General features: G+C 39.3%; 1 protein-coding gene across 1 annotated transcript; it reads left to right on the top strand.

Moving 5' to 3' along the window:
- The first annotated feature begins 338 nt into the window (after positions 1-338).
- CCDC125 (coiled-coil domain containing 125) lies at positions 339-13357 on the top strand. The gene is made up of 11 exons (XM_010024994.1): positions 339-609; positions 2295-2353; positions 3708-3794; positions 4683-4760; positions 5487-5572; positions 8008-8090; positions 8525-8640; positions 9205-9312; positions 10317-10488; positions 12749-12882; positions 13022-13357. Exons 1-11 carry the CDS (start codon positions 339-341, stop codon positions 13355-13357), a joined length of 1530 nt encoding a protein of 509 aa, XP_010023296.1.
- The last annotated feature ends 564 nt before the right edge of the window (positions 13358-13921 follow it).

Here is a 13921-nt window from a genome sequence, read left to right as displayed (position 1 = left end):
CTGGTCGGGAGCTCTGGGGACCGGGGAGGACGAAGAGGAGAACGCCCCGAAGAGGTTCTACCGCCTCACCCGCTCCCCACGGGCGGTCCCACGGCTCTAAAGCTTCACCGTGTGGTTGGAGCCGTGTTTTCCGGCAGCCTGAGCCCGCTCTGGGAGCGGCTGCGCACCAGCACCTTCAGATTTTTAACTTTTATGTTCTGCTTGCTTTCATTACCGAGCTTTCCTGTTTTTTTTCTAGATAAAATCCGTGTTTTGCGGGAGGTGCTGTTCACATCGCCGGTACGTGAAGTGCTCTACGTCAGAAAACAAGACGACCAACCAAAACTCACGAAGAGAAGATGGAGGAAGCAGAAGAGGATGACATGGCATGTGGAGACTTGGGAAACGGCCTCGGAAGAAGACCTGGAGGTGTTTATGAAGGGGAAAATTTACAGAACAACTATTCATTTAAATCTAGGAAGGGATCTGGAAAGGCTTGTCATTCTCTCTTGTCAGCAAATAGAGTGGAAGAAAGTGATGCTGCAGCTCTTCCTGGCTCAAAACAGAACAGTTTTTACAGTGGATCATCCAAAAAGCCTGTTACTAGTTCCACACGACAGCATAGCTGTGGTAAGAGTATTTTGTGTGTTTATTATTTACCATGAGAAAAATACCTGTTAGCAAAACTAGGCAGTTCATTTGCTTCACAAGGTGTCCACAAGTTCAAGTCAAAGCATGTGCCGAAACACTTGGAGATGCCTCGAGGATTCCAAGGCACTTCATGCCTGCTTGGGATCCAGTACAGCCCCTAAGACTGCTGTTAGTGTCTCAGTAGGAGAGGCATAGTAGTCTCTGTGCCCACACCTTCCTTCCAAAACGTTTGACAGCAGAATTGCTTTTCAGTGAGAGAGGCTGTGGCCCTTTTTGTGTAAAATGACCATTTTAAAAGTGTTTAGTTTTGCTTTTGGAAGTGATGTTTAGAAAAGAGCATCCTGTAGTGAGGGACAGCGTTGGTTTTCTCTAGATAGGAAATTGAATGGACTTCCTTGGATTCCTGTTTAAGTGGTCTTGCTAGAGGTTCTATGATTGGAACAGGTTGCCCAGAGAAGCTGTGGCTGCCCATCACTGCACTGTTCAAGGCCAGGTTGGACGGGGCTTAGATCAGCCTGGTTTAGTGGAAGGTGTCTCTGCATGGTAGGGGGTTGGAACTGAATGAGCTTTAAGGTCCCTTCCAACCCAAACCAGTCTGTGATTCTGTGAAAGCTTCTGGCTAAATATTCAAAATGCCATTTGCTCTTGGCATATTTTTGAGGTTAAAAAGTTGTTTTTGGAATCTGCACCTCTCGGTTCTCTGGTGTTGGCATTCATTTTTCTTTTTTTTTTTTTTTGGTGAAGGTAATACTGCTGTAGATAAAATCAAATATAGGCAGTGCTGTTCATTAAATGTCAGTTGCTTTCCCTTACATTTTTAGCCATTTTTAGTTTTTTGACTTAAGTATTTCTGTATAACTTGCTTATTTCTCTTCTTCAGAACAACTCCCCACTATGACTGCAGTAAGCAAAGTCACGTATTTATTCTTCACTGATTTCAGCATCTTCTGTGCAAAGATGTCAGGAAAACAGCATAATTCCTGTTGGTTTCACTGCCCTTATGCTGGTCTTTGTGTGATGCTTGTTTTAGATCTAGGTCTATCAAACAGCAGCATCCACGAAAGCATGACAAAAGTCCACGTGCATCCTGACTTGGATTTAATAGGAGGCTGCATCTTAACATGCTTAGTTTAAGAGAAGTAGTAACTTCTTGTGTAGAGGAATATTGGATCTTGTAGGATACTCCGCTAACATACCATCTTCCAATCTTGAAAATTGCCATTGATTCTAAATAGATGCTGTTGTGTTGACTGTGGTTGTTTAAAAGTTACAATCTGAAAAGAATCTGAAAAATTTTATTTTTTTTTTTTTATTTATCAAGATGGCAGTTTTGTTTTGTTCTTTTGGTTGGTTGGTGGTGGTTTTGTAGTTTTGTGGTTTGTTTTTGGGTTGGTTTTGTTTTTTGTCTTTTAAATTCTAAAATGTCCTTATTTTAGGTCTCTTTATATATGACTTTTTTTTCCCCATTTCACTTTAACTGTGAAACAGTGTGTTTGAGCTTAGTATTTATGTATTTCTTAAGTCTTTTAATTAGCTCCTGAAGAAAAAATATACCTCTGAATGTTACCTGTTTTCAGGGTAAACCAAATTCTCATGTTTTCTTCTGTTAACTTCTGTAAACGTTACAGTATCTCACCATTTAGTATCTCCTACCAATCTTACAGAATCTAATACTGAAGTGCCAAATGAAGAACTAAAGCAACAACTTCGGGAGGCTTTAGAGGTAAATAACTGTGCCAAGTGTGCTGTTGTTGAAATCTGCGTTTCCTTTTAACGTAGCAGAGTGTTGGTTTAGCTGAAGATCTTGGCATGTCCAGGGTCAGTGATGGATTCAGGTTCTTGTAACCCCTGCAGTAGTTGGAAGCCTCATTCAGTTTTATGCCAGGAATTTTTTTCTTTTTTTTTTTTGGTTTGTTTTTTTTTGTTTGCGGGGAGAGGGGGAAGTGTTTTGAAAGATGCAGAGATGTAGGTAATATTAAAAGGATCATACTACTTTTCTAGCAGGTTTTCTTTTCTTTATTAAGCTTTGGGACCTGAAAATCTTCAGTGTAAACAAAGTAGTCTTTGGGGTTTTAATCTGGATTTTTACTGAAAGGTAGTTAAATCCTGCATTTTAATTTTACTGTGGTTAAATGTGTTGATGTGTTGGCATCTGTCTGGGCAGAAAAGAGCATGGTGATTTCGGTTGTAAGGGTACCCACTTCATCTGTACCATGTTTTTTAACCCCAGGATATCCTGTGGTAGGTCACTGTCAAGTTCTCTTAGCATTAAGAACCTTCAGTGCACAGCAAGTTAAAATGTCAAGGAACCTTACTCATTTTCAATTAGACAAAACAAATGCCACTGCTCTGAGCTACAATTTCAGTATCAATTGCTGCAGTAACAGGCCTGAAAGAACTATGAAAAAAGTTTTGTATGACAAGTGAACAAGTGACGTACATAGGGGTTAAGGAAAGATAAGTGTACAAAGCAATACATTTGAATTCTTGGAAACTAAAAAAGGAAACAGTTTCTTCTAAAGGGGGGAATGTTGCATAAAGATAGGACTGACAGGTACCTGGAGCAGGAATCTGTGTGATTGTTGTTTTGTTCTGGACAAGTAGCGGTTTTAATCTAACAGTTGTAACATGATGTTCACACTATAGATATTTTGTATAATATATTTAGGGTATGTCATATTAATAGAGCATTTATATTTTAGTATATATTTGTAGTATCTGCTACTGCATATATAAGAAAATCGTACTCTCTTCTGCTTCCATATTTTAAAGCTCAGGACCTATGCTGATACTTACAGCTTCCTTAGCAAGGCAAAACTGCAGTGGTTTATTTTCCAAATACTCTGGAGGAGAACAGAAAGACTAATAATTACAAGTATTCTTCAAGGATTTGGTGCTAGCATGCACTGTTAACGTTTCTTTATTGTAAGCAAGCTGCTTGTCAGGAAAGAATCATATAGCATAGAAACACAAGACTTTTTTGAAGAGGACAAATTTACATTGCACTCTTTACATTTATGAGTTTTAACAGGATTACCTTGGGTTTTACTTGTTGGACCTATTTTGTTTTGCTTTAGGAAGTTGACATTTTGAAAGTTGAGCTTGAAGCGTCTCGGAGACAGCTTGAAGGAAAAGATGAAGCCCTAAGAATTCTGCAGAGCATGGTAGGAGTTCTTCAGAAATCATTTATGGTAAAGGGAGAAAAACAGAAGAAATCTTCCTACCGCTCCATATCAAACCCCCATGAACCTGTATTTCCCAGGACTTTAGTTTAAAGTATTGAGTCTGCAAGTGTCTACACACTTGGCTTCTACGACTTGCTACTTTTACTTCATGAAACTATTGTGGTTATTGAGAATTTTACTGTTGTAGCAATTCTCTAGTCTTATCTTTGAGGTTCTTTGAGGATTTATTTAAGTTAAAAGAATAAGGCTTTCTCTCCAGTCATTTAAATTATACATTTTGCCATACATACATAAATTACACATTCTGCTGCAAAGCAGGTATTTTCAGTTGACTGCTCCATTCATTGTCTTAGAGGACAGTATATATTAAATGTTAGATCAGTCTTTTGTCCACAGATTCTAATACTTTTACTTATCACAGTGGGTTATGTTGAAATCGGTTCCTGTTTTCTAGCCTGCTTGCATAACCCATTTATAGTTCTGCAGTTTCTACTCTGACATTCATAGTAAGTTACACCTGGATCAAAGTCTAGGTATGTTGTAACGAAGTTTTTTTTAAAAGCTGATTTTGTGGATGAGCCCTAAAGAAGACAGAATGATGTCATCTTAAATGAATGCTACATTTTCCAATAGAAAATATTCTGGGATTGAAATCCAAGTTTATTATGCAACATAGCATTATGTGACTTGAAACTGGAACCCACTGGGACTTACAAATAAGTTGCTAGTGTTTGTAATTCTGCACGCTCCTTTTTAACTGTGAGTTTGAACTTCTTATAGTGTAAAACTGAAAATTTGTCTAAAGCCAAATTAACTAAACTTAATTACAGTATTTTAAAGATTTCTGCTTTTTTTTTTTTTTTTTAGGCAGTATTTAATAAAGCCACTAGTCACACGAAAGCAATGCTTCAAAAGACTGAGGAAGAAAAGAGAACTTTAGAAAAGGTAAGGGTGCATGTTTCCTTCACACCTCTGCAAGAACAGAGTTCATTGCTGTTAATATTGGGTTATCAGACTGTTTGTTTAAATTAGTACAAATCTGCCGTTAGTTCCAGGGGGTTTTCTTGAACTGTTACTATTCCTTTTTAGTAAAAAGGGAAAATGTTAGTGTATCACTCTTTTGATTTAGATGCCTTGATGCTATATATAGTGTGTACAAACAGTATCTGAAAGTTATGAGAGCTCTTTACTTTCTGTTGGTCTCTTGTTGTGAGTTTCACAATCTTTCACAGCGAGTTGCACTTCTTCTTAGTTATTAAGCTGGAACTTCCCAATAAATCTAAGAAATGGGTACCTGATTTTCATAGGGAAGATGGGGAGGAGGAGGAAGGTGCAGTGAGCTACGTTGTTAAACTTATTTCTGTGCTTTGTTTCTCTTCCTGCGTGACCTTACCACAGAACAGTAAGTGGGCAGGGCAGTATGGCAGTGTGGGTTTGTTTCTCTCATAAGCCACTACAGGCATCAGTTGATGCAACACTGTCTGGAATCCACAGATCAGTGATCCAGAAACTTTCTGGTGTTTGGTACCAAATGTATTTTTAGCAGTATTGTAGACTGGCATCGTCATTGGTCACCTACTTTTCTGCCACTGCTAATCTCAGCACCAGCAGTTCCTCTTCTTCCATTCAGTAGGAGGCTTGTAATAAGCTACTGCAGATTTGTTTCCACAGGAAATAAATATTTTGCAATGGGAAATTGAATTTGATCAGGATCGACTTAAAAACATAGAAGACACATGGACAGAAAAATATGACAGGTATTTGACTTACACTGTGTATTCTGAGTTCTCTTAATTGCATTGAATGCTGTATGTCTTTCCTGTGTTCCAAGGTTGCTTCATTGGATTTTTTGGGATTTTTGTATTTTCCTAATTTCCTTCCAGATCTGAATATTTATTTAATTTTTATGCTAGTCACATTTTTATATTTCAGTTGAAACTTCTAGCTTTGCTTGGCTGAGTTTTCATTACATCCTATTACATTATTATGCTAGCCAGCTGAAGCCAGACTGTTCTTTGCTTTCAATGTAAATGAGGTATGTGCATGCGTGTGGAAATACCATTTGCTGGTTAATCATTGCTTTCTTTTCTTGCATTAAAGGTGTGAGCACACATACAGGTAAAATAGAATGCTTTTAAGAGAGGATAATCAACTGGTTCTTTGTGTAAATAAGATTTGCTCTGGATAGGCAGCAGGTTAAGGCAAGCAGAAGATGCTTAAGCACTAAACTAATAATGCAGCAAAAGACCTTGAAAAAAGTGACCAGCAGGCTCCCTTATTTAAACGTAGGAATGATATATCTCTGAAGTCTACCCATCAGAATTACTTTTTTTTTCTTTAAACTTTGAATCGAAGAATAAGCCAAAAGTCTACAAACTATTCAGTTGAAAGAGGAGTTTTGTTAAGATACTTGATCTTGTTCACCTGTTAACTTAATTACTTACCTAATTAATTGAGGCATACTTTGTGAAAAAACCCTTGGGTTTCCTGACTTATGAGTTTGGAAGTTTAGCCAGGTAGTTTGGAGCAACAAAAACGAGCATTAACTATTGAAAACTGCAGATGTGGCTTCAGCAAACCACAAGCCAAAAGCTCAAGTCTGCTTTGCAAAAATGTTTTCTGATACAGGTGTCAGAAAACAGGACAACAGGATGAGAAGAATGTATATTCCCTACGTTTATCCAAGTGAAATAATTCAGGCTACTATTTAAACAAAACCACGAATTTGCAGTATGCTGCATTTATGGCAGCTGAAGAGATGCACCAAATCATAGAAGGTTTTTGGTTGGAAAGGATTTTAAGAGGATCATATCATCTAGATCTAACCCCACTGCCATGGCCAAGGAAACCTCACACTAGACCATGTTGTCCAAGGCTTTGTCCAACTTGGTCTTCACTGCCAGGGATGGAGTATTTCCACTGCTTTAGGCAACCTGTACCAGTGCCTCACCACCCTCACAGTAAAGAACTTCTTCCTTATATCTAACCTGAACTTCCTCTGTTTAAGTTTAAACCCATTAACCCTTGTCCTACCACTACAGTCCCTGATGAAGAGTCCCTCCCCAGCATCCTTGTAGGCCCCCTTCTGATATTGGAAGGCTGCTATAAGGTCTCCACGCAGCCCACTCTTCTCCAGGGTGAACAGCCCCAACTTTCTCAGCCTGTCTTCATAAGGGAGGTGCTCCAGGCCTTTTATCCTTGTGTCTTCCTCTGGACTTGCTCCGGCAGCTCCATGTCCTTCTTATGCTGGGGACACCAGAACTGCACACAGTACTGCAAGTGGGTCTTGCAAGAACAGGGTAGATTGCCACTTTTCTATTCAAGAAAGAAATATTTCAATACCTCAAGGAAAAACATGTTATAAATGCATATTGAATGCTCTAAGGTTGCAACACTTGGCAGAACAGCTGTTCCTGAGAACAGTATTCAGCCTACAGGAAGTTTACTTTATCAAATTCAGACCAAAGGCCTTTTGTCACATGGCCAATAACAGTTTTGTTTCAAGGAAGTAAAGAGATTTCTCTCAAGTGTTTCAGAGTTTCATAATTACAAATTTCTTTGAGATTCTAATGGTACTGGTATTTAAACTCACCTCTTGTTAAGATCTGAAGTTGCTGAATGATTTATTTTTATTTTTTTTTTTAAAAACATTCAGTCAAATGTACATGGACACATTTAAATTGCTCGTGTGAGGGTGTGGTTTCATGAAAAAGGCAAACCTGTTTGAACAGGCCATGCTATCAGCATTGCAAGAGAAACCTCTGTATGAGCACAGAGATTCCTGGTTTTGCTCTCTGCAGAGCCATATGCAACCCTGGAAAACAAGGAACTAGACAGGCAAAACCTGCTTCCTTACCCTTGGGTCAGTGCCAGTCAGACCAAGCCTATATAGAACCTACACAGGTTGGTTAGGAGTAGTGTCAGGTTGGGTACTGGCCCCTGGCTAGCAGATTTGGATCTAACAACATAGTACTTATTATTGGTACACGTATTGTTATGGGAAAATTTTACAATTTTTCTCAATAAAAAATATTAAAAGTGAGAAAACAACTTGTATAATGCTGCATGGATAATATCTTGTCAAACTGGACACTCAGGTCTTTCCAGTTTTGATTTTCTGATTTCAATCTTCCCTGTAATCCTAATCTAAAATATTTTAAAAGATAATACATCTTTTTTCTAACTTCCACAGGATATATTGTGAAAATGCAGCTCTTAAGGAAGCATTGCAAATGAGAACAGAAGAAGTTAAAACTTTTAAAGCCGAAAATGCAAGTAAGCCCACCAACAGCTATTCCTCTTAATATACTGTTTCTCAGGAATAATGCAGGATTTACCTATGAAGGAAGCTTTCTGTTGGGATAAGTCTCTTTGTGGTAGATGATTTTAATGGGTATGCAGAAGCCCTCTTTCAGTGGAAAAGTTGTGTTTGGTTTTGTTTGGGTTTTGTTCTCTTAAAAATAAAAAATGACAGGAGAAGTTAGGTATGCGTAGCTTAAAAAGTAGATCAGGTATGAAGAAAGTATATCTATGTTATCTCACTGGCCTGGGAAAACATAACTAGGATCTGAGTTTCTAGGTCTACATAGTTGTATCATATTCCCAAACTGATGCTTTATAGAACTGTGTCATTTCTGTGTAGTTAAACTCAGAAGCTAAGAAATCAGAGCAGCAGACTTTGTAATCACTTTCCTTTGTTTATTTCATAGTGCTGAATCAGCAGTGCTTGGAATTTCTTGCCATGCTAGATGTGAAACAACAGAAAGTTGTTCAGGAAAACATGTCCTTGAATAAAAGTGACATTACAGATTTTACAGGTCTTGAAGTAAGTATAATTTGGATGTTTTTCAAAATGGCTGGTTCAGAGATATGTTTGTATTCAAAATACATAGATAATTTTTTGCCTACTGATTATTTAACTGTTTCTTAGGACCTATTTTTATCTAATAAGAGTATGCCCTCGCCTGTTAATCAACTTCCTAATTTGTGGACTATCTTGCAAAGAAAGAGTAAAAAGAAGAAGCATCAGGCTATTTTTCACAAGCTAGCATGCTTATTTTTTATTTCCTAACTCCTTAAATCTTAATCCATTTGCTTAGTTATTTACCTTTTTGCAAAAATGAAAAAAAAAATCTAATTAAGTCTTCAGGGAGTAGCATACACAGGCTGATAGGTTTTGCCTTTAGGTTATCTTGCTGAAAAAACACACTTCATGTGTGTCACTGTGAGTCAAAAGCAATCACACCTAAATCTTTTGCAGCTTGCTTCCCCTGACTCTTACATTCCATTTGTAGTTTCAGGATGTTTTTTTGCTAGTCATATGGAATCTCTTGGATTTTGTTGTATGTGCAGTTAGATACTTAACTGGTGGTTTGGTCTGGATTTTCAGTTGGCAGTTCTTGGAGCCTGCACCTGCAGCGTTTCTGGGGGACAGCCTTGTCCCTGTGCTAAAATGGCAGCTGTAACAAGAAAGCAACTTCTTAATCTCAAGCAAGAGGTAACGCTGCTTGGCTTAAATGTGAACATGCAGAGGCATGCTTGTGCTCAAAACCAAGTAAAGCAGAAACGCTCTACTGCAGCTTACACAAACTGATGTGTTTTAAGCTAAGAGTACATCTCAGAATTAGAGTTTGTTTGTAATGCTTGTAATGCTCTAACTTTTGCTGATAGAAAGCTCCGATTACAGTATCAATCAAAAAAAAAAATAATTCCTTTTCTCATTCTTTTTCTTTCCACCCATATTTTTTAATCTAAAAAAAAGAGGAAAGAACACTGAAAATGCATGCACTCCATAAGTGTATACCCAGCGTGAGCACGGGCTGCCACTGATCCTTTCCCTTCCTTCCTTCCTGGCAGTGCATTCTACCGCTCCCCTGCACTGACATCAGCACTCACCAGCCTGCTCACCCACCTGGGTCAGGAAGCTGATCTGGCTGAAAACTATATATTTGTATCACTCTTCAATCAATAACATGATTTTCAAGCTCTTAAAGTTTTTAATTCAGTGGAAGTCTGTTTAAGTTTTAGAATTTTTCTTCTAATTCGTATTTGACTCTACAGATGTGGTAACCATCCTCCTGGTCCCACTGCAGAAGTTCCAGTTGACTGACTTGTTTTTAAAATAAGTACTGTCATATCCCTTTAGTACCAAGGTTATTACCCCTGACATAGAATTTGCAACTGGCATGGGACATTAATGCCCTGCTCAAGCTCTTCTGCATGTCCAGAGATAAACAGTCATTGCTGGCAGCTTGTCTGTGTAGATGAGTGGTAGTGTGTCTGTGCATAGAAAAGGAAGGGTAAGGACTTCAATACACATTTCAAAATCTATTTCTTAACATGACAAGGAAGCACTTTGTTTGGTTTCTACTACTTCTTTGATTATACTTATTTAAAAGTTGTCTGTTGATGGTTTCAGTCTGTCTCCACATATAAATTTTAAATCTGCTCTTGCTTCCAAGTTGCTTAATATACCTTAAATTTTCACTGGATTAAAAACAGGGTGAAAATCTGAAGAAGAGTAAAGATGAAGCTTATATAATGGCAGATGCCTTCCGAATTGCATTTGAGCAGCAGCTAACGCAGAGGAAGGACCAAGCCCTGAGGCTTGCAGAAGTGTTAAAGATTAAGAAGGAAACAAGATTTATAAACTGGAGACGTCTGAAAGATGATGGTAACTGGACATGCCATGTATCTGTAATGGTTGACTGCAAAAGAAGTTGGGTGACAAGTGGCACAAGCAGACTTTCTTACTGTACTAGATGTACGGCTGTGGTTTAATTGCTAACTGAGGTTTATGAAGAGTTGAGGAAAAAAGGAACAAAGTTATGTCAAAACTGTAAATACGTTAAATAGTGTGTCATGTCGTTGAGGAATTTCTACCAGAAGTTTTGCATGTGTAATGTAGAGTATATGTGTGTAAGTGGAATATATGAATACTACATTGGAGCTACCAGTCTAGGCTTTTAATGTAACCTTTTTTTATCGCACTTTCATGAACTGTACCACCTGATTTATTCCAGCATGATTAAAAACCTGCTGGAATAAACAAACTGTAGTCTAGAATGAAAATAACATTCTGGATATTAAAGATGTTTATTATGAGAACAGCATAAAAAAGATAACATCTGGCAAGTTTAGCCTGACCATTTTAGATGCTGTCAACAACTCAAGTAATTGGACTTGTTGATGATCTTAAAGGCCTTTTCCAACCTAGTTAATTCTGTGATTCTATGATTTAACTTGCTGGGGTTTTGGTTTTTTGTTTTTGGTTTGGTTTGGGGTTTGGTTTTTTTTGGTTGTTGTTTTGGGGGTTTTGTTTTTTGTTTTGGTTTTTTTTTTTTTTTTGAAGTGAGCTCTATGTACAAGTTAGGGAAGGAGGAGAAATGCAATTAAAAAAAAATACATATATATACTGAGCTTTCACTGACATAGTAAATAGTCGGGGTTGGGTTTTTTTCTGTTTGTGACAATTGTAGGTTTTTATAATGCATGTACTTGGAGTACAGTTCTGGTGTCCCCAACATAAAAAGGACATGGAGCTGTTGGAGTAAGTCCAGAGGAGGGCCACGAGGATGATCAGGGGACTGGAGCACCTCCCATATGAAGACAGGCTGAGAAAGTTGGGGCTGTTCAGCCTGGAGACGAGAAGGCTGCGTGGAGACCTCATAGCAGCCTTCCAGTAGGGGTGCTGGGGAGGGACTCTTCATTGGGGATTGTAGGGTTAGGACAAGGGGTAACAGGTTTAAACTTAAATAGGGGAAGTTCAGGTTGGATATAAGGAAGAAGTTCTTTACTGTGAGGGTTGTGAGGCGCTGGCCCAGGTTGCCCAAAGCAGTGGAAATGCTCCATCCCTGGCAGTGTTCAAGACCAGGTTGGACGGAGCCTTGGGTGACATAATCTAGTGTGGGGTTTCCTTTCCCATGGCAGGGGGGTTGGAACTAGATGATCTAAGGTCGTTTCCCACCCTGACTATTCTATGATTCTATGTGTGTCTACATTAGTATTTATTGTTATTCTTACACTTCATGTGTTAGAAAGTGAGTTACAAAGCCCTTTATAAAAGAAGAAGAATTCCAATGATCCTTTTATTCTTTAAGACAAAGGATAAAGAGAAGTACTTAAGTGCTTATGTCATGGTCTAAACCACAGCAGAATTTAGGAATGACATTTCAAGATATATTTGTCTTAGTCATTGACCTGGACATGCCTTGCTTTGAGGTGGGTCTCAGAATCATGGAATCACAAGAATCAACCAGGTTTGGAAAAGACCTTCAAGATCATCAACTCCAACTGCCAAGGCCACCACTAAACCATGTCACTGAGGGCCTCGTCTACGCAGTTTGTGAACACTTCCAGGGACAGTGATTCCACCACTGCCCTGGGCAGCCTGTTCCAATGCCTGAGCACCCTTTCAGGAAAGAAATTCTCCATAATATCCAGTCTAAACATCCCCTGGTGCAGCTTGAGGCCGTTTCCTCTTCTCCTATCACTTGTTCCTTAGGAGCAGGGACCAGCCACCTCCTGGCTTCATCTTCCTTTCAGGTGTTGTAGAGAGCAGTAAGGTCCTCCCTGAGTCTTCTCTTCAGACTAAACACCCCAGTTCCCTCAACCTAGATTCCTTGAGCACCCTCAGGATGTCATTCTAAAACAGCACACCCCTTAGAGTACTGACAGTCATTGTTTCCAAGCTCTATATACTGATACATACATTTCATAAATTTAGTGTATTTTAATCTTTTTAGGATCTCTTCAACAACTTATGTCAAAGAATATATGTATGTATTTAATTTTTACGTACACATAATGAGAGAAGCTGTAGACTGCATTGCTGTTTAAGAGGCAATTACTCAGGATCCAGTTTCACACAGTTCTTGAGGAAGTTTTTATCTTCCTCAGTAATTCCACAGTTCATGTACTTCTATTTTCCTTAGGGTGCGTCAAGTTACAAGGGAACATCAACAGTCTGGGACAAAAACTATCCCGCCTGCTCTCATCAGAGGCGGATGGCAAGAAAGTTAAAGAGCTGGATAATCCTAATGAAATCCTGAAGATGTTAATAGATCTGGTTAGTGTTCTGTTAAACTATTCATCGTAAGTCTCATCATAAGTCTTTTGGGGAGCAAATCTAACTATCATTTTACACAAAATACTTTTTTTCTTAGCTTATAAATTCCTTTTCTTCCTTTTTTTAAATAAATATTCAGGTAAATGACAAAGAGGAGGCTCTGGCTCATCAGAGAAAGGTTAGCTACATGCTAGCTCGAGCAATTGAGGCGAGAGAAGATGATTTGGAGCAGGACACAGGAAATGGGATGCTCTGGAGTTGTCAGTACGAAGTACACGAGTCATCAGGCCCCGAACACGCCTGCTGCCAAAGCCTTTGTTCTCAAAGTAATGTTTCCTCAGTTGCCAGTTCAAAAACATGTGAAAATCGAGTAAAAATGCTTCGAAAATCACATTCCTGGCCCTCTGAGACTGCACACTGTGAAGAAAATGATTCAAATGGAAAAGCGGATGAAACCCTGGTGATCTCTATATAAGCCATCTGTGGAAATAAATTTTTTTTTTTTTTTAAAGAAAGAAGGATCTTGTATAAGGATATTGTTCAACCTGGAGAAGACTTGGGGAGACCTTAGAGCAGCTCCAGTGCCTAAAGGGGCTACAGGAAACCTGGAGAGGGGCTTTGGACAAGGGCACGTAGGGACAGGACAAGCGGGAATGGCTTTAACCTGACAGAGGGGAGATTGAGATGAGCTCTTGGGCAGAAGTTCTTCCTTGTGAATGTGCTGAGGCCCTGGCACAGGGTGCCCAGAGAAGCTGTGGCTGCCCCATCCCTGGCAGTGTTCAAGGCCACGCTGGCGGTTTGCAGTGCCAGGTTGGACACACGGGCTTGGAGCAACCTGCTCTAGTGGAAGGTGTCCCTGCCTGTGGCAGGGGGTTGGAACTGGATGAGCTTTAAGTCTCTTCAACCCAAACCAGTCTGGGATTCTGTGAAATACGAGAGAATGTCCTGTGCTGAAATCGCTGAGGACCAGCGTGGGCCAAAGCATTCGCTGCTCAGCAGCCTGCTGCCGCCGCCTGCTTTGGCGGAACAGCCGCACATC

The sequence above is a fragment of the Nestor notabilis genome, unplaced genomic scaffold (assembly GCF_000696875.1).
Source record: "Nestor notabilis isolate BGI_N333 unplaced genomic scaffold, ASM69687v1 scaffold18202, whole genome shotgun sequence".
In the NCBI taxonomy this organism is placed as follows: domain Eukaryota; kingdom Metazoa; phylum Chordata; class Aves; order Psittaciformes; family Psittacidae; genus Nestor; species Nestor notabilis.
This window is presented reverse-complemented; position numbering and strand designations above follow the sequence as displayed.